This window comes from Condylura cristata, unplaced genomic scaffold, assembly GCF_000260355.1.
Source record: "Condylura cristata isolate star-nosed mole 26May11 unplaced genomic scaffold, ConCri1.0 scaffold00024, whole genome shotgun sequence".
Lineage (NCBI taxonomy): Eukaryota > Metazoa > Chordata > Mammalia > Eulipotyphla > Talpidae > Condylura > Condylura cristata.
In genome coordinates this window covers 1,498,414-1,518,924 of record NW_004567125.1, presented here as the reverse complement: position 1 = coordinate 1,518,924, position 20,511 = coordinate 1,498,414, and the positions used below count along the sequence as shown (strand labels likewise).

At 53.1% G+C, this 20,511-nt stretch overlaps 1 protein-coding gene across 3 annotated transcripts in view; it reads right to left on the bottom strand.

The window, feature by feature from the left end:
• HIP1 (huntingtin interacting protein 1) overlaps positions 1–20,511 on the bottom strand; it is a 120,452-nt gene that overhangs the window by 43,789 nt on the left and 56,152 nt on the right. The window contains exon 1 of one of the 3 annotated variants that reach the window (XM_012729040.1): positions 20,336–20,425. The exons of the other annotated variants lie outside the window; for them this stretch is intronic. Coding sequence (XP_012584494.1) covers positions 20,336–20,353 — 18 coding nt within the window. The 5' untranslated portion in view covers positions 20,354–20,425. Of the gene's footprint in view, positions 1–20,335; positions 20,426–20,511 lie in introns of those variants that run through there. 3 annotated transcript variants of the gene reach the window in all.

Below are 20,511 nucleotides of genomic sequence, written 5' to 3'. Positions count from 1 at the left end.
TGCTGTCCCCGCCTTCTACATCCCTCTGTTCTGTCCACCCAAACCCATATCATGTCCCTGGATCCCTGGAAGAGCCTCCCAATGGGTCACCCCTCCCCACCCAGCACAAGAGGCCACTGCGCCCTGCTCAGAGCACCCCACACCCATGAAGTCCGTATTGCTGCTCGGCAACAAAGCACCAGTCCCGTCTCTCTCCTCGTCATTCTGCCCAGCCACACCGGCTTGTCTGGGTCTGTTCCTCAGGCACGTCTAATTCTTTCTGAGGCTCCTGACGCCGGCAGTGATCTTCCTCCCCTTGTTTCAAGGCCAGAGCTTCCTCTTTCTTCAGGTTGTATACATGCCACTTTCTAGGCAGCCACTCTATCCTGAAGCATCTCCAGTCCTTGCCCTGCAGGGTCTGTTCATCATAACTCCCAGCCACCCTGCTTATTTCCTGCAGGGCCCTGATCACAGCCTGAAATTCCCTTGCCTGTGCGGTTGCATACTGGTCTCTCCCCAGTGGACACTGAGCTCCAAGAGAGCAGCGCCATGCTCGCTGCTGCTCCGGGTGCCTGGCACGTGGCCAGGCTGATGGATGAGGGTGCAGCTCTGCTCAGTCCTCTCCGGGGCCACATCCTCACCAGCCCGATACCTACTTGGCTCTGTTCTGTCTTGGGTGCTCCAGCTTCTCCTTCCCCAAGTCATACTTCTTTCTCGCCAACTAAAAATCTTGCTAGTAATAGTGTAAACTCCCTAACTAATGATATCCAGCTGCTCTTTCTCATACTTCTTTAGAGCTTAGCTAGGCTTCATATAGCTAAGCACTTTGACTCTTGTTTTTATAAAAGGCATTTGGGGGCCCTCCCTGGTGGCGCAGCGGGTTAAAGCACTGCACTGAGAAGCTAAAGCCACTTCCGCATGAGTTCGATTCCCGCCTGCCCCGGAGGTGACCACATGGTGTGGCAGACCTCTCCTGACCCACCCGCTGCTCCCCTCAGCAGTGTACTTCGTCGATCTGCCTGTTCTGCTCCCCACTCTGTCTCTGGTGAAGCCTCTCACCGCCCCTGAGCCTCTGGCCTGTACCCCAGTTCTGTATGCATAAATAAATAAATCTTTAAAAAAAAAAAAAAAAAAGGCATTTGGGTGGCCTGAACTGTGTCCCCAACCCCTTCATTGACATGTTGAGGCTTAACCCCCAATGAGGTGGTACCTGGGACAGGGCCTTTGGAGGTAATTAGGTTTAGATGAAGGTGCGAGGGTGGGGCCTCCAGGTCTGTCCTACATGCTCCTCCTTTTCTCCTTTCCTCCTTCTCTCCACCCCCACCCTCAAGCCAATTTGATTGGCACCTTGATCTTGGACTTCCCACTCTCGAGAACTTTGAGGAACGCATTCTATTGTTTAGGTCACACTGAAAGGTCCCGTGTTGTGAGTCCACATGCACCAACTGTCCAGAACTGGCAAAGCCACAGAGACAGAGAATGGCCACTGGCTGCCAGGTTCTGGCGGGAGTGGGAAGTGGCAGCTTACCGCGTCTGGGCTTCCTTTAGGATGATAAAAATGTTCTGAAACCAGAGCGTGATGGTGGCTACACAACACAGTGAATGCACTGGTTGAAATGGCAAATGTTCTGTCATGTCTAACATTTGTCTTTCTAAGACAGAAAGCCCTGTGGTACTGCTATGAGTGGGGCGGGGCTGCCTCCCAGGCTGCAGGCCTTGGGGTCACGAAGCTGGGGGGAGGGGACAGGCGGGGGTGCCTATCTCACAGCCTGTGGGGACCATCTCCCCACCAGCTGTGGCTGGGGTCACACAGCGAGACAGGGGCCTCATCAAGGAAGAGTTAATTGCTTATGGGGAGATAAAAACTATTCTCCTTCCTCTTCCTGCTCTTCCCTTCCTTCTCTTCTGACTATGCAATTTCAGAAGTGCTTCATGAAAAAAGAAACCAGTGTGGGCGCGCAAGTTTCTTATGCGTATGAGTGGCATGGGTGATGAGCAGTCTGAGAAAGCTTATGCCAACATGAGATGAGGTTTCCAGAAAATGTGTAGGAGACCAAAGTGGCTACCTTATTACATGAACAGCAAAAAGAATCCAGGAATGTGTAGGCAGCCACCTTCAGCCAGGGGTGCGATGTGGGAGATCAACCCTATTTTGCTTCTAAGTCTTTCCTGTCTGGAATGATCTTTGGACTGAAAAAGGTAGAAAGAGCATGGAAAGAGCAAATCTAATGTGAACCAGGAGTTCGTCAGAACTCTCCGTGTTGGGTGAGTTCAAGGTTTCTCTCTTGGATTAAGTAACACTCTGGGAATCACCAGAACTCACATGGGTTACACATGCGTGTGTGTACACGCATGTACACACATACACACACGCTTTAGGGGGTTGTGTGGAAAGGAAGAGCAACCTCAAGGCCAGGCATGGGTGAGGATCATCATGATTCGCCAGGAGAGGTAAAGTCCCCATGCTACACTCACCAGGAGCCAACCTGCACTTGGATGAAATCAGGTGAGACTGACCTGTCTCTCTGCTACGCTCCAGACCAGTGTCTCAGGAATACTGAGCAGATATGACGTGAGCTGGATTTCACCATGGAGGCATTTGCAAAGCCTTCTTTAATAGCCTCACCAGGATGAGAAACAAGTGGCCGCCAAGGTCTGAAGCCTGGTCTGAGCCCGTGTGAGTATGGCTGTTGGGTGAAGGCTGCTGGGCTTTCTGTTTTCAAAGGGAAGAAGAGGATAGGGCACAGCAGCTGGCTTCGAGGCCAAAGCTACCTGCTGTGTGGTCTCTGCAGGACCAGCTTGCTGACCCCGGGCTAAATGGGGGTCCAAGGCGTCAGGACCACACTTACCGATGCTGGTGATTGGCTACCTCGCTCTTGAGGTGGTGCCCAGTCTGTGTCCTCCTTGAGCTTACTAGTGAGGGTGTACAGAAGACAGCAATGGATTTAAGTGATGCTGGACACAACAAATGCACCTGGAAGACACTGGTGCAGCAGGACCAAGGGTGTAAAGCAGTAAGAGAATACGCTGGGCCAGGGTCCCAGCGCGTGAGGTCCAACAGCAGGCCGGGTGCAGAGGGCTGCACTTACTCCCAGCAAGTTCGCTGGCACTAGGATGTGGCCACGATAATAAAATGCTAATTTCATCTTGAGTTTTCTCAACAGAATGATAAGAGCTGGTGCTTGGTTACAGCTTTCAACCACACCTGGAGCTCTGGCTCATCTACCACATGCTAGAGGCCCCTGAATAACGCGCTCAGCCTTGGGCACCTCATTGTGGGAGGAATACAGATCATGTTGGGGTGTGCAAAGGAAACTGAACGGGATGCTGAATCACAGGAGGTGAGCCGTGACCAGGGAAGTGGGGCCCATGGGGGAGAAACGGCACTGAGGTCTGCAAGGATTGTGGCTCCAGCACTTCTGACATGGAGGCCACAGGGTAAGAATTAGAGGAGGCAGGCCCCCCCCGGGTGGCGCAGCGGGTTAAAGCGCAGCACTAAAAGCTAAAGCCACTTCAGCATGAGTTTGGTCCCCGCCCCGGAGGTGACCACATGGCGCGGCAGACCTGCCCATTGCTCCGCTCAGCAGTACACTTTGTCAGTCGGCCTGTTCTGCTCCCCACTCTGTCTCTGGTGAATCCACTCACTGCTCCTGCACCTCTGGCCTGTATGCATAAATAAATAAATATTTAAAATAAAAAAAGAATTACACGAGGCAGCTTCCCTATGCAGTATCTCCAGACTGGAACCAATTGCAGTGTACTGGGCCTCCCTGGTGGTGCAAGGGACTAGGACGCAGCACCGTGAAGCGACCCAGTGTACTTCATCCTGGGCACAGGTGAACTGCGGTACGGACATCCCACGGGAGGCTACCGACTCACACCAACGGCACGGCGCAGAAGGCCACATGCTATCCGATCCCATGTGCAGGACGTTCTGGAGAAGTCAGAACTACAAGAACAAAGAAAGCACATCCATGGTGGCCTGGGGTGGGTTTGGTGAAGGGAGTGAAGGAGTGGGGTGCTGGGGTGCTGAGGGAGCGCGGGTCTAGATCCTGATGGTGAGGAGGTCGGCAATGGCATGCGACCCGCCAGCACGCAGAGCACTAAGGATGGTGAGTTTTAATGTATGTGAATGACCTCAATAAACCTGGCTTTGGAAATAAAGAAGCCAGGGTCAGAGAGGGGGACAAGGAGACTCTGGAAGTGGTTCTCAGCCACTGGAGGAGTTTACACAGTGATTTTGGTTTTCTTTTTAGGTTAATTCACTTTAATTGAAGTGCCATTGTTCCACACCTTTGCCAGTGTTTTGACAGTGTAGTATTACCTGCCTCAAGTATAAACAAGATGGTTTTTAAGCCCTGCTGGATCCTCTGATCCCGTGACCCTGGGGCCTTCCAATTTGCCTCTCTTCTCTTAAACATCATTCATTCAACCAGTATTTCACGAGGACCTACTGTGTGCTACAGTGTTAGATACTCGGCACACAGTTGTGAACAAAGTGAAGCTCTTGTGGGCTTATGTTTTAGTGGAGGAAGGTGAACAGTAAACAGAACAAGTGAATCCAGCCTAACAAGTGGTGATATGTGCTGATAGAGAAAAACAAAGCAAAAAACAGGAACCTAGTATGTGGGGCAGGACAGATGCTGAGTTTCTGTGGGGGAGGGGAGTCAGGGAAGGCCTTCCCAGTGAAGTAACGTCTGGGCAGAGCCCTTTAGGAAATGAGGAAGGGAGTCAACTGGTTATCAGGGAACAGCATTTCAGTCAGAGGGAACAGTAAGGCGAAGTCTTGAGGGGAGAGCGTGCTGGGTGCTCAAGGAACAGCAAGAAAGCGGTGTGGCTCCAGCGACGTGCGCAGAGGACACACGCAGCCAGACCACACAGGTCTTGGATGCTGCCCTGAGAGCTTACACAGAGAAGCAACAGGATCTAACTTTTCTTTCTTCTGGATTACTCTGGCGGCCATGTTGGCTGCCAAGTAGGAAGAAACAGGGGTGACTATTCGGCTATTATAGTAATCCAGGCGATGAGCTGGTGGCTGAGGGCAGGGCAGCCCTGGGAGGGTGAGACGTGAGAGGCCTGCATAAATCCTGCCGTCCTGACATGGGGTTGGAGTGTGAGAATAGAGGGGTGGCGGGGGCGGGGGGGGGCGCTCTAGGAACCTAGGGAACCGCTTCGGCGAGTGCAGATGAAAATACCTTTACTGGGCAGAGGAAACAGGAGAGGAAGCAGGCTAGGGGGCGGGAGGAGCAGGAATGTGACTCGGTATGTGATTAAGGCTGATGTCTGTGGGGCAGCTACTAGCTGGACAGCTGGGAGGCAGGCTGCCGGCTGCGATCTGGGAGTTATCCGTGACAGGAGGCATTCAGGGCCAGGAGGCGGAATGAGATGCCTGGCCAGTGAGTGCTGCTGAGAAGGGAAGAAATGGAGGGAGCCCTGGAGACTTGCAGCCCAGGGGAAGTAGGAGGAAAGGAGCCAGGGAGCAGTGGGAGGGCCCCGAGGCTGGGGCTCCTGCTCATGAAGTGTTTCAATTTTGAGGGGGCCACTAACCATGTAGACCACTGCTGAGGGGTAGGGGAGACAGGCCTGGGATGAGCCCCTGCCTGTGACAAGGACGTGACAAGGACGTGACAGGGTGCCATTGATGACCTGACGAGACCCTGCAGTGAGGACAGAAAGTCTGAGCTGGTGGAGGAAGAAGGGAAGGGACGAGGAAGGGCAGCAGTTTGGTGGAAATGGACGCCCCCACCCAGGGGCAGGGCCCAGAAGGGGCCTCATCTCTGCCTTTAGCAAGGCCCCATCTAAATGGCGTCTCTGTGGCTGAGCCAGACAGGTGGCCTCGAGGGGCTTTCCAGGTTGGGAGTAGAGGGGCAATAGGACAAATACCTATTTTTTCTTCTCTGAAATGCCCATAGCTCTTTATACAAGATCACGCCCTGGGCTGCTTCTCTTTTCCATCCCAGGGTACTTCCTGTGAGGGGCCGAGTGAGGCCTGCAGGGGCAGCTCTCCTGGCCACACTTCCCATAGAGACCCCTCTGGGGAGGCCTCCTGGCTCCCATCCTTCAACATCTGCATTCGTGTCTTTCCCACCACCGTGTGGCGGGGTGGGGGTTGGTCCTGGCTCTGTATCCCAGAGCTTCCCAGAACTTTCACCACAGGCTCCGAGTAAGTCTATTGGGCATGGGGAAGGGGAAGAGGAAGAGGAAGGGAAGCCCATTTCAGAATGGGGGGGCCCACCCTTCCCTCCTGACTCAGAGAAGCATCAAGTTCAGGTTTCCTGCCATCTCCCTGCTCCAGCCTCCAGTGCCCTCTCTGCCTGAGTGCCCCTCTGCCTGGTCATGCTGTTAGGCCCTTGGGCAGACCCAAACTACCGGCACTTTTGTCCCCAACCTAAAAACCCATGCCTATGGCAGCAACTCATGTGAGCAGCCCAGTTTCTCAAGGAGAACTTGGACCCACCCTTTCCCCCACATAGCAGCTGCCTCTCCCTGCAAAAGGATGTTACCACACCCTCCGTGAGCCCAATGAGGCCTTCAGAAGGCTCCAGTAAGCAGGGTATAAGGGTCATATATTTAGACACCTGGTAGGGGAGGGGAGAGGAAAAGCCAGCCATGTGCCGTCTTCCCCATCTGCACCCAAGCTGCGGCTTGGGAAAGGCACCCTCCCTGCAGTTCCTCTTTCTTGTCTCAGAGGAAGCCAGGCTTCTGCTGCTCCAGCAGCTGGAAGGGCAAAGCCAGTCATAGGCATTGCACTGGGGAGCTCACCAGGGTGGCTCCCGGAAAGTAACTCAGCCCAGAGCAGGCCCATGGACTGCCCCAGTTCATTCAGCGTTCACTAAGCCAGGCTGCTGCGGCCTTTTACAATGCCCCTGCCTTCCACAGAGCCCGCTCAGTCTGCAAGAACTGGAACCCGGGGTTGTTTCCCCAACCACCGGCATTGCCAACTTCCTCTCCTGCCCTCCACTGAGCTCTTCACCACTCTCATCTCCCCAGATTTCTAACTACAGTTGGTTTGTCTCTTCTCCTTTAGCAGCACAGGGCAACTTTTCTCTCTCTCTCTAGACACAAGGGGCGGGGGGAGGGGCCACAGCACAGGGGCCATGATCCCTTAGTTGGGGCCCCTCCAGGGCCCTACTGAGGCGAGTGGCTCCATCTGTTAAGTGAAAGAGTCAGAGGCACGTGCCATGTCCGGGCATTGCCAGGCCTGCACGGCTCCCTCCCAGACATCCTTCAGAGCTCTATTTTCTATAGAAAATATATTTTTCTATAGAAAACTATTTTCTATAGTTCTATAGTCAACACCCCTGATCACACACCCAGGTTACAGCCTACAGCAGATCCTTGAATAACGTCCTTCCATTCGATGTTATTTTGTTATAACAGAGAGTCCTGGTTTTGTTGTAACATCAAGATTTTGTTGACTTTTGCTTAAAGTCCAAATTTCCAACAACCTACTAACATCCCTATGTCAGGACTTATTGTAACGTAACCCACTGGACAAGTAGCCCCTGCCTCCAGCTTCCACCACTGACCCCAAATAGAGCAGTAGGAAAACCTTCTTCGTGGCTTCTCTGGGTTGAGTGGTCTCTCTCCATATGACTTCAGCATCCCCCCTTGGCACCCCCTAGTTCAGCTTTGTTTCTTGCTTCAGATGTTTCTTTGTTTCTCAACTGAGACCCAGTTTTCATCAACTGTGCTTTATAAATAAGTGGAATCCCATCGTGCACAAGGGCTGCCTACGTGATGACGTCTTACCTGACGCCAGCAAATATCTGTCACGTTAAAAGTTTCCAGTTTACCTATTTGGCTCATCCAAATGTGTAAACGCGAGGTTTGCTTGAATAATCATGACGATTCCGGGTTTTGTTTAATACTTCACAATCTGCAAAAAGCTCTCCTGTGTACCGATGCTGAAAGTCTCTCAAGGGAGGCAGGATGTGTTTTATAACCAGATGGGCTCAGAGAAAGCCGAGCCACAGAGCGGGGCAGGGACCACTCTTCTCACACACTCGCTCCACAAGCTACTCTGACCATGGTGACGGCTGAGCACTAAGTCAAGGCCAACTTGCTGAGTAAGCTTCTGCTCTGACCTCAACGCATCTGCTATCTTTAAGGCAGATTTCTCTCATCTTCCATAAAGCACTACCTGCTCAGGGAAGTCCAAGTTCACTGCAGGCAGACATACTAGGGTGCACCACCATCAGGCAGTGGCCACAGGACCTTGCTCTCATCTGAGCTCTCAGCAGGGTGGGTGATGTATTAACTAGGAGTAGTCCAAGCCCTGAGCACTTGCCCACATACAAATGAGGCAGTCCTCAACCAACCAAATTTACAGCAGCCATCTTCTGCCAAGCCCAGGAGACATCTGTCTAGCCTGGTCAGTCCTGCAGAATGTAAGCTCAGGTGTGAGATAGGGGCAATGTCATCTCTTTGGTCAGTGACTATCACCTGTGAACTTAACCCTGTCACCCCCAGTGTGTACCCACACCTGGAGGATTCCTTTGCTCTGCCTCCAGGTCAGATTCATTTGGCCCGAGAAGAGGTCACTTGCTCTTCATCACACTCTTTAGACCTGGTCATGTTGCTGAAGAACATTCTATGTCAAAGTGCAAAAAGAACTCAGCAAAAGAAAAGCAGGCATGAAGAGAAGGAAGAACAAGAGCAAGGGAAGCAATAACAAAAACAGTGGGAAAATGGAGAATGGAGTTTCCTTGGTTCACACAGCATACCCTGACTTCAGTAAATATAAAACTGGGGGGAGGGAAACATGAATTGACACTAGGGGCGACTGAGGTGATTATTATTCATTTACAAAAGACGCTGGCATCAGATTGCTTTAAATAGCAATCTCCACTCGTATATTTAAAATAGGATTCCGTTTACAGAAGTGTGATTTATACAGAACCACATCTGTTACATAAGGCTCAGAAGAACAGCTCTCCTCCAAAGTGGTCTGGCTGATGGCAGCTGGCCCGACACAGAATGCCTTCTGCTTTCTCAGGTGAGAGCGCGCCCTGCCCTTTGGCACCATGTCTATTTTACCTGGTTCTTCGGGGCCACCCAAATCTTGCTGTCTTCCCTGCGCTGGAGGCGCAACTGCCTCAAATTATTTTCCTGTTAACACATTCACTCAGCACATATTTTCTCAAGTCATGCAGGCACTCCCCTAGGAATACAGCTGGAACAAAAAGTGACCTCTCTGGCCCTGGGGGTCTGACGTTCTAGGGTCAGAGAGAGAGTGAATAAATACTCGTGCAGGTAAGGCAGCCGAGGCAACAGAGCATCAGTGAGGTGGAGAACAGGGCCAGGGCTAACAGGGGTGACGTCCTGCCCGCGGTTGCCTTAAGGCCAACAACACTGGACGGTGACAAACATTTGACAGTGGTGAGGCGGCAGGACTGGCAGACATCTGGGTGAAGAGTTGCAGGTAGAGAAGCAGGAAGCATCTACCTGGCAGGTCCAAGGAGCAGCTAGAGGTTAGGGGCGGCTGGGCTGCAAGGGCAGGGGGAGGGGCCACGGGGGGGCCAACTTTGCCCTGAGTGAGACAGGTTGCGGTGGGGGTTTGAGCAAAGGGTTACCACCATCTGACTCACAGATCTGAAAATGATGAGGCATGACAATGGTTTACAACACTGCATGACTCAGAGGCACAGGCTCACACCTCTTCAGATGTAAGCTACCACCATCCCACCACCACGCACCCACAGCGCTCCACCGCCGTCCACTGGGCCCCTCCTTGCTGCTTTCTCCTTCCCCCTTGAGTAGCCTCAATTCTACAGTGAGACTCATAGGAGTTCTCATTGGTTTGGTTCTGCCTGACCCTTTATTTCTCTATATTCTGCATTTAAATGAAACCATCTGGTACTTGTTTTTCTCCTTCTGACTTATTTCACCTACCATAATCTCCATTCAGTTCCATCCATGTTCTGACTCACTTTTTTTAGGGGTTCCTCTGGCTGAGGTGCTTAGAGACCACAGGAACACACGTGGGAGCAGAGAGGACGAGAGTTGAGGTCAGAGACGATGGTAGCCCCAGCAAGGCTGGCTGCAGCAGAGGTGCTGAGGGGAAGCTGGATTCGGGTGTTTTCAAGGTGGAGCTGACAGGATTTGCTGATGTTTGGGTGTGGGGTGTGAAGAAGGGGTAAGGAGGGCAGTGGGGTTTTTGGCCAAAGCGGCTGATTGCCACCGGCGATGGCAGCGGATCCGCAGAAAGGACCACAGAGGAGAGAGGCAGGGGAGACGGGCGCTTGGCTGGGGGCATGCCCGCGGTGAGATGCCTATCAGACGGCCACTGGAGCCACCGGTGACGGGAGAGGTGGAGTCTGGAATTTGGGAGTGGGTTCAGCTAGCTATCAGCACCTAGAGGGATTTAAGGATGGATAGTATCAGCCGAGGGTGAGTACAGGTGAGAAGTCTGCAGACAGCTTCAGGACACTTAACAGCCACGAAGAGAGGAGGCAGTGAGTGGTGGGACAGAGAGGAAGAAACCGACGGAACAGGGAAAGCAGGAGTGTGGCTCTGGGAGCGCAGGAGGTAACCTGGGGCCAGTGACTGTGTTCAGCAGGAGGGCAGGGAATGGACCCCCAGGCTGGCTGCTGCGGTACCCACTGGCAGGGCTTTTTGGTGGAGCGGGACAGGCAGGGAGCCCGACGGAGGTTCATGAGAAAACAGCAGGAAGGGAGCCATGGGGCAGAAAATGCAGGCGGCAGGGCCCAGGCATCCTGGCATGAAACAGGAGAGACTCCGCGTGCGTGCGTGCGTGCGTGCGTGTGTGCGTGCATGTGTGTGTGTGTGTGTGCATGTGTGGAAAGAGGAGGGAGCTCGCTGGAATGGAGAAAGGCCCCAGCACACAGAGGGAGGTGGCCACACAGTGCCAGGACGATGGCCAGGGACCCAGATGTGGGCCGACACGCCAGCAGGAGCTTCTGCAAACTTTCTTGGGATTGTGTCTCCTTTCACAGAGAAATAGGAAGCAAGGTCACGGGCTGAAGAAATGGCACCAAGGCCAGTCTAGGGAAAGGGTGGGCGGTGCCGACCCCCGGGACGCAGTCCTGCCGGGAGCAGCAGGGGCTGCTGTTGCAAGGAAGAAGCCAAGCTGGCCCTCGGTCTCTTCTCTGGGCCAGCACCCCTCACCCCGTCCACTTTTCCATGCACCAACTCTTCTCATTGTCTTTCCAGCTTTAAAACTATTTGGACCTGGACACATCAATACTCAAACACACCTGGCCACTCGGATGCCGTTCTTCCTCAAGGAGGCTTTCGGGAAGACCTCGCAGCTTTGGGAAGACGGGCACCAGGCAGGTGGCACAGAACGCACCAGGAATGTGGCGAGGTCGGGGGTCAGTGCAAAGCAGCAGAGATGTAAGAGCTAAACTCCCTCTCAGTTCTTTTCATGACTCCTACCCACCTCTCCCTCTACTATGGGTCCTTCCCTTATCTAAATAAAACACAGACTGAATAGTTTCAACCTCACTGTGGCTCGAGTTCTAATTCTCTAACTTAATTAACCTCTACGGTCTTAACAGATCTACATTCTCTCCCTCCCCCCCCCCTCACACACACACACACACACACACACACTATGGCATTGAGTAGGTAGGGAAATAGAGACGTAGAATGGCCGGGTGAATTGTCAGCGAGTCACAGGTCATGGGTGTCTGGGTAGATGGCCCAGCTAATAAGAACAGAGGCAGGCCCGAACCCACATCCCCTTCTAGACTCAGGTCCACCCATCCATCCCAGCGACACCCTTCTGGTCTGGGAAGGCTGACCCAGACCATTTCCGCCGAGAGAACATGCAGGTTAATGTGAGCCCCAGGCTGCAGGAACTGAAGTCCACAGTAACACACCACCAAACTGCTGCCCTCTGCTCTCGGGTCACCGCAAGAAGAGACTAGAGTGGGCAGTAGGGTTTCCGTCCCCCTCAGGAGGCCTTGGCATCTCCCAGCTGGCAGGCAGGAGCCTGAAGGATAATTTCAGCCCTGAATCTAGGGAGTAGGCACAAGCTGGGGAAGGCTTGCTAAAGAGATTTTTAAAGTGGAGAGAAGGGTTGTTGCTCACTCTGGGGGTGGATTTCCTCATCAGCTGTGGGCCTCTGATGCCACTTCCTCAGAGCACAGGGTAGCCACAAGTTCTCACTTCTGCTTCTTGAGGGATGCAGGAGGGTCCCTCCTTAGGGAAGTGGAGGGGAATGGCCCAAAGACCCCAGCAGGGGGAACCCCGGTTCTGCACACACACACACACACCCCAGATTGTCCAGATCTGACATCCCACTGGTTTCTGGGTTGCTAGCTCCTGGTCACCTCAATATGGCCAGACCCCTCTCCACCTCTCCAGCCATGCCAGACACCCCCAGGGCTCAGGGTGCCTGGAACCCAAGGCTTTGAGGATCGGGACTTTGCTGGTCTTTCCAGTCTCAGCACTGGTTTCTGTGCCTCAGAAGCACATGTACACATCACCTAACGTCCTTGTCTTTGCCTCAGGCCACCCCATAGTCTGGATTTATCACCTTCCCAAGCCATCTGCATTTATTTGGGTCCCGCCTTTAACTTAGTCAGTTATAATTTTATTTGCTCACTAAATTACTAAATTCACCTACCAAACACTTTGGCACGTAAGAGCCAAGCACTGTAGTACGTTAACTCAAAGATGAGTATGGACTAAGTCCTGGCTTCTCGGAGTGTGGTCCAGACGGAGAGCAAGATGGCGGCACTGTGTGCATGGTCAGCTACTGGACAGTGCTGAGTATAGGCAGGTCTGGGGGACTGCTTCTCACCCAGACTCGAGAGTCAGGTACGGCCACCGTTCCTGGAAGAAGGCTCATCCAACCAGATCAGCCAGCCCTGAGAAGGGGCCTCCAGGGACATTCAGTGAAGAGGCCAGCACCAAGGCACAAAAGTAGGAGCCAGAGCCCCGCTGTGGGGACTCGCAAGCTGTCAGTGTTGCTGGAGCGTAAAATAGCAAAGAGCGAGCCCACCTTACAGAGTGGAGGACAGTTTGAGTGACCTTCCCTGGCAGACACCACTCAACTCAGAATGCGTCTAAAAATCTATCATTACAATGGCCACCACACTACAATATACATATACACACACATGTATATACACATACATATGTACATATGTGTGTGTATATATATGTGTATATATATATTAATACATATATAAAGACAGACTATGTACATTTGCAAAAGCCTGTAAAGCCCAAGCCCTTACAGTGTAAACAAGTGAATGAATAAACATTCTTAAGTGTGGATCCACAGCTGATGGATGGCAAGAAGACAACAGTGCAGGAAAATAGTGTCAGGGACCAGGACAGGGGAATGCCTGGGGTCTAGACTCAGGCAGCTCTCAGCAAACAGCCAGGAGCTGCAGTTTCAGCCAGATGAAGTGACAAGACCTTATCATGAGCAGGGGTCCCAGGCAGCCAAGGAATCCCCTGCTGGGAACAATCAGCCCATCAGCCTGTAACACTTCTTGTCCACACATCCTGAGGGCAACCACAGCCACTTCTGAACTATCCATATCTCTCTCCGAACCATCTTCCAGTTTCCAACATCCTTTCAATGCCTCAGCCAATGTGCTAATTTACATGTAATATCACTGTACACACACACACAAGGTCAGTTCGGGTCCACAAGGCACAGATCTAGGTTTGGTCCACTGAAGTATCCCAAGTGTTTAGACATGTTGACATATGGGCAGAACAAAGCACATGAGGGCAAGGACCCTGGCAGAAACAGCCCTGTGTGGCACCTACCCTGGGCTGGCGGGGCTCGAGGACAGTGACCGGTTAAGGCGACTTTCCAAAGAGACGTCATGAAAAAGTTCACAAAACACTCATTTCAAAAAGACTTTCATGGTTTGCAGCTCCCTCACTTACCCTGGCACCAGAGGCCACCTCGGAGCCCTGGGGGAGGGCAGGGGCAGAAAAGCACGTCCAGTCTGACCATGGACACCTACCAACTTTCTAACCTTTTTGAATTCCTGCCCTTCCTCTCAGCTCCTCGCGGACCTCAACATCCACTCACCTGTGCACACGCCACTCTCTCGACCGGAATGTCTTCTGTCAGTGCTGCATCATTCATTCAGTGTTCATTCATTCACTCATTCCTTTAGCACCCAACGTTTTTGCCCATGAAATCACGGCTCCTCTTCAAAAGCTCAGCTCCAATGCCACCTGTTCCAGGAAGCACTGAGGTGGAAAGAGATCTGGATCCCTGGGAACCCTGCTGATCCATGGAGACGGGCCGCACCTGCTCTCCCAGGTGCCCCGCAGCAGGTCTGTGCCCTGAGCTGTGCCCCTGGTCTCCACTGGCGCTGGAGCAGATGCACTGCTTTCCGCTTGCAGTGGCCTTCCTTTCCTTGTCGCTTGGGGGACTTCTCGCCTTCTTCTCCAGCTTTCCCAGTAAGACCACCTCAAGCACCTGGCAGCGGTAACCCCACCCTCTACGACAGCTCAGCCCTCACATGTGGCCTGGCCTGGGCGCTCGCCACGTATTGTCATGGCTCATCAGGCGTCATACTGCCATGAGGCTGAGCTCAGCCAGCAGAGGCGTCACCCTGAAAGTATGCATGAATGCTCCACCCCTTCACCCCTTTAAGGACTCATAAGTTGCCTAAACGAATGGGCAAACGTCTTAATAATCACAGCCGTGTACTAAGCCTCTTCCGTGCACTGTGGACTTTAAACTAAGAACATCTCAACCCTCGCATGCAGCAGACACCAACCCCTCTGAGATGAGGAGGGGTCCCCTGCCCCAGGTCCCAGAGCAGCAAATGGAGCTTGAGGATGGAGCCCCCGGTCGCCCCAGTCGCCCCAGGTGGGGTCTCGGACACAGAAGATGCTCCCCATCCCCAAGCACAGGGAATGGGGCTGTGGGCTCCCGCTGGCTCCCGCGGCACTCGCTAGCACTACTCCTCCCCTCAGTCCCTGGCACTCCTTCCAGTTGGCCTCTTAGGACTTCGGGGAATCTAAAGAAGACCAAGAATTTTTTCTTCCTCACAGAAGACCTGTAGGTTAGTTTCTATGGGGCCCAAGGCAGTATGAACTTTGTCTGGGTGCTGGTCGGCTCAGGGGCAGCTGCCAGACCATGAGCTAGTCTGGCTTTGGAGCAGACCTCCTGGGCATGAAAAGAACCAGAGTGGCATGGAGACTGCCCCTGGATGTGCTCATTAAGGAAATCAGCGAGTTGGTGTGTGTGTGTGTGTGTGTGTGTGTGTGTGTGTTGGGGGAGAGGAGTGGCAGAAAGGGCAGGGAGGGAGGGTGGTGGTGACAGCCCTATCGACACATTTACAACTAAACCGAGCCCACGACCAGCAGTGACACTGAGGAACCTCGGACAACACTAAATCCCACTTGCTAATGCTGTTTTGAGGGAGATAATAATCCAGGTGACAGCATTCTGTAAGTGTCTCTGTGTTGTTGCAGCCAACACACGTGTCTTGCAACGCTAAGCCTCACACCTGGCCAGGCTCCCTAACATCTTATCAGCCACATCCCAGAGGCCTGCACAGAGAGAGGGTGTGTGTGTACTGCATGGGACCCAAATCCATAGGATAAAATCTTAGGGATCACTGACGAAACAAGGAGCAGTCAGATGGTACATCAGACACTGTTTTCCTTTAGGACATTCAAGAGACAAATTACAGATGTTCTTCCCCACTGGCTCCTGGCCAGGCCAATGTCACTCGTGACCTTACTCCAGAAGGTCAGGGGTCCATGTACCTGCTGAGGTTAGGAAACATGCGGGTGATGCACAAAACCAGGTCACACTTACTCACTTCTCAGAACTGCTCTCAATGTTAAAAATGAACGAGCTTTGCACTCGAGCTCTAAGTCACCTTTGCCAGCCACACAGTGGCTGCCCTCAGCCCCACAGTGCATGGGGCTCCGGGGCTGTTCCCAAGGCCTGAGCCCGCCCCAGCAGTCCCAGAGGAAGCAGCGGACTTGATTCCTGCCTGGGGCGGCTCCTATGGGCAAGTCCCGGTCAACCCAAACCTGCTGAGTCTTGAAAACAAATCCCACCTTCAGGGTCACAAGGCGCACAGGAGCTACCTCCTCCTGACAGCCCTCGGGAGTTCAAGGTGATAAGCAGCCCCTCCCCAGTCTCCTCCACGACTGAACTGCCCATTTTACCAGGCTTACCCTCTGGCCAGTCTCTAGATCGGAGGCCTCACACGGCTTTCCCCTCCCTTACTCTGCATTTCATGAGGCCAGTCCGCACTGCGTGCAGTGTGCAGACAATCAAAACCAGTTTTGTGAACTAACACTACCTTCTTACGGATCTATTTTTAATAGATTCTAATATACATTTTAGAATCTCCCTAACAAATCCATGTATATATAAATATAAATACACTTGTGTCTTTATTTTACTTTTTCCAATGCTGGCTGCAGCCCACCGAACCGACTTTGTGTCTCAAAGCTGAAAACACCACTCTGGTTTCACGGAGCTGGTCACCCACGTCCACTCCTAGCTCAGCCTCTAGTCGGGGAAACGCCCGCTTTTCTCATGTGGGGATGAGCAGGGCCCTTGGATCTCCCACGCCCCACCTCCACCTGCCACACCCCCACACAGCAGCCGTGACCGCAGGTGGACCTGAAGCTTTCTCCTGTCCACCTGCGTCATCACTTCCCAGAACACCTGAAACACTTTTCTTCACTCCTTCCCACTTCCCATCTCAGTAAGCAGGAGGATTTGAGGAGACAGGGTTTACACATTTGAGGGGGACCCACCAAGATCCATGAGTTCAAAAAGAGCTGTAGGTAACTGACAAGGTTCACAGGCCCCTCAGGGACCCAGCGGCTAAAACCTGGCACCACTGTGGTCTTATATTCACAAGTGTCCATTCTAGAACTCATGTCTATTCTAGAACTCCGTTGCTGAAATTCTGCCTTGCCCCTTTATTTACTTTTTCACCACAGCACACCTTTTGATGATCAGGAGAACTGGCTTCTACCATCTGTGTGAGACCCAAGTTTCACGCTGCGCTACAGTTTTCTAATCTCAAAATGCACCTCCCTTCCTCGCAGGGTCGTGGTAAACAGGAACAAGTGTGAGGATGCGCTACGCCAACCTGAAACATTATATAAACTGCAGGTTCTCTGTCAGAATTGACAGCATTATCTTTGCTCTCCAAATGACAGCCCTGTGCACTCAGTATCCAGTAAAGTGCAGATTCCATCATCGACCCCTAAAAGGCACCCGCACCGGACACCAGAGTGTGGGGTTAAGCCATTCTCCCTGCGGGGCTGATGTTTAATGTCATCAAAAATTCATTCGTTAAGCAGCTGTGCATCATCCACTGTCCACCAGCCATTTGTACCTTCATTCAGAAAGAACCAGCCAAGGAGCGCTGGCCCCCAAGTAGTCAGCTGGAGTACACCCTCCAGCCAGCTCTCTGGATCAATCAAGTAAATAAAGGGAGGGGAGGGGGGAAATACAACATGGGTCCTTAGGGTCAGATGAAACTTAGGGGCCACAGGTACGACTGTCACCTGGGTGGAGGGCTGGGATGCCAGGTCCGTGCCCTCCCACGTGGACCAGAAAGCTCCAGGCAAGTATTACTGTTCTCATTTTACCAATGAGGATAAGAGGTTAAGAAACTGGCTCAAAAGCATTCCAGGAGCCAGGTGAATTACCCATCTAATCTACCTTTTCTCATTCAACTTCAGCAAGAGAAACCCCTCAAGGCTAGTGGGGGTTGCAGTGGAGGATGTAGCTAAAGGTTGGATCTGAGGTAAACCCTGGAGCCAAGGGTGAGCTTTTCAAACTGGCTTTAATGGCCACAAGAGAAAGTAACTATGACCTCCAGCAGAAATGAAAGCAGGTACCAATTCCCTGGGGGTGGGTAAGATTCTTACACAGCCCAGAGTCTGTGCTTTTACAAAGAGCTGAGGACAATTGTTTCTAGGCTGGGTGTTTGGCTGCTCAATGATTAATGAGAATCTAATATCACTTTTGTTTGCACCCCAAGCTAAAAGAGGAAAGAGGCAATACATGAGACTCTCCTGTGCCCAAAATTCTCTAGAGGCTACCCAGTGCCTTGGTACCCATCAAAATATCTTGGCTGGCATTTAAGACCTTTCTCGTCTTACTGCAGCCAACAATCGACATTTCCTGAGCTCAACTCTCTGTTCCCAGCTAAAAGGCCTCACACTCCACTAAAGGGCTTTCCTTCCTCTTCCTGTGTTTCTCCCAACAAGAAATGCCCCTCACAGCTCTCAGCAGAGCCCACTCCACCAGCCTTGAAGAGCCGGTATAGGGCTGTGGCCTCCACCTGAGCTCTGAAGCCCAGGTCTTCTGCACACTGCCAAGGCTCTGGGAGCTGTGGCCTTCTGGCCAGGGTCTGCAAGGATGGCTGGGTGGCCGCACCTCTCTTCACTCCTCATCCGGGGCCCTGAGGAGCAGGGAGGCCCTACCTCTGTTTCTTTGAGTCTTTTCCACAGCACTTGCTCCAGAAATGATAGCTGAGTGAGCTAACGAGCGGGGAGGTGGAGGGGGCCAGCAAGTGTCAGAAGTGACTCAGATTCCTAAAGACAGAGGTGCCCTGGTGGAGCGATGTGGCCCTTTGGAAGGAATGTGCGCTCCATACCAGAAACTCATGGGTGATGCTGCTTGGAGACCCCTGGAGTAGTGCGGCAGGACCCATGTGTCCTGGGTGCCCCCTCCACAGCTCAGACTGTGACCTCTGTTCTTGCTAAGATCTCCAGAAAAGGCCTGGTGGGGACATAGTTACCTATCTTCACATCCCCCAGCTGCATAGATGATTTTTTTGCGGGGTAGTTCTAACACAACCCAAAGGAAACACGCTTTCACACTACCCACACAAGGAATGGTGGCCTGGCCTCTTGGCACGCCCAACCATGCACAGGTATGTGTCCTCCCGCGAAGGTGGAGCCAATGAGGACCCTCACCTGGGTGAGGTTCCGCATTTGACTGGGAGCCTGTTACTTGAAGCCCCCTTCTCTCCACCCTCCTCCCCTTTGAACTTCATACCAATTAAAGATCTTTGAGCACACAAAAGGCCTGTTTTTGTTTTTGTTTTTAAGTTTGTGCCTGGATGGCCAGACCCTTTTAGAATAGGCAAAATGGGTCTTTTCCCCAAAACAGCTTGGGGTCCCCCTGGGGTTTGTGATTTCCACCCCAGTCAGGGGCAACACTCAGCTTGAAATGCCTCTTACCTTTCATCTGTACCCCTTCCTGCCATCCCCCACCATTCAGCATGCCCACGGTCTGGAGAGCCAGGAGCTCACCTGCCTCTTCCACAGAGATGAGGACTAAAGGGCACTCTCCAGGGGAAACTAGCCTAATTTTGTATCAGATGATCTCAAATTCCAGTACTTTCCCTAAGGTACAAGTAAGCCTAGACTACCACTCATGACAGACACATCCCAGCCCAGCTTCTTTCCTCTGAAGCCCTGAGGCCCCATGAAGCCAGCCCTGCCACATACACAGGGCCTAACCGGTTGTAAGGCTGATGGTGGGGTGTGTGCATAGGCAGGTGTTCACCTAACTAGGGTTGTTGGGTGGCAGTGATTGTAAGGACACCATCAAATCTTCATTCAGAGTGAGGTAGAGTGGGGATCCCTGAGAAGACCCGCAGTTTTCAGGCCTCCAAGAACTCCAGGAGGCCAGCTTCCTTCAGTGTCCCCCAAATCAGGCAGCTACTTCCCTAGGGCTTCTCCTCAATGAATGAATAACAATACAACAGTGCATTTGGCTCCAATGGAGTTCCGTGCCGGGTAGAGGGTTGCTCCAGAGGGAAGGGAGGGATCAGGTGTTTGCTCCTCTCCAGGCTGAGGCAGCAGGGGTGGACAAGTGGTAAATCTAACCATCCCCCAATCTGTGCCACGGATTTCATTCCTACACCTCACCTTCTAGATGGTTAAAGCCCGAGCTCCCCTTCACAGCTTTCCCAGGCTACCCACCTGTGCACGGCCTCGGTCCAAAGATCTTTCCATACATCTCAAATAGGCGTGCCAAAGGGCTTGTGGAGCGGGCAGGACCACGGCCCCCTTCCGCAGCCCTGAGTCCGTCCTCTCCCGCTCCCAGGCGGTTTCCCAATTTGGGAGGCGAGCTCACCAGCCCTCTCCGGAGTCTAGAGCGCTCCCCAGACAGCCCTGCAGGCACGGCGGCGGGAAACTGGGAGCCCCATCCCCGTCGCCACCCGCCTCCAGAATCCTGGCCCGACTGCCTCCTCCAGCACGCCTGGAGTTGGGGCCAACAGGCAGGATCAACAATCCAGAAACTTTCAATGATCAAACCGACTGGAGAGAAGGGAGAGGAGGAGGAAAGGGGGGGGGCACAAGGGCTGGAGGTGGGGGAGGCTCCGGGGAGCCCCAGCTCTTCACTTACCATCTTGCTCACATCCATGACCGAGGCTGCAGGGCACCCCCTCCCCTTGAAATACCGCTTCTCCTAGGCGCTACTCCCGACTAATTCCGCCTCGACAGTGCCATGCTGCGGGGAGGGCGGCCGGCGGGGCCCCCAAGGGCCGGGGAAGGCAGCGGCGGCGGCGGCAGGACGGAGGC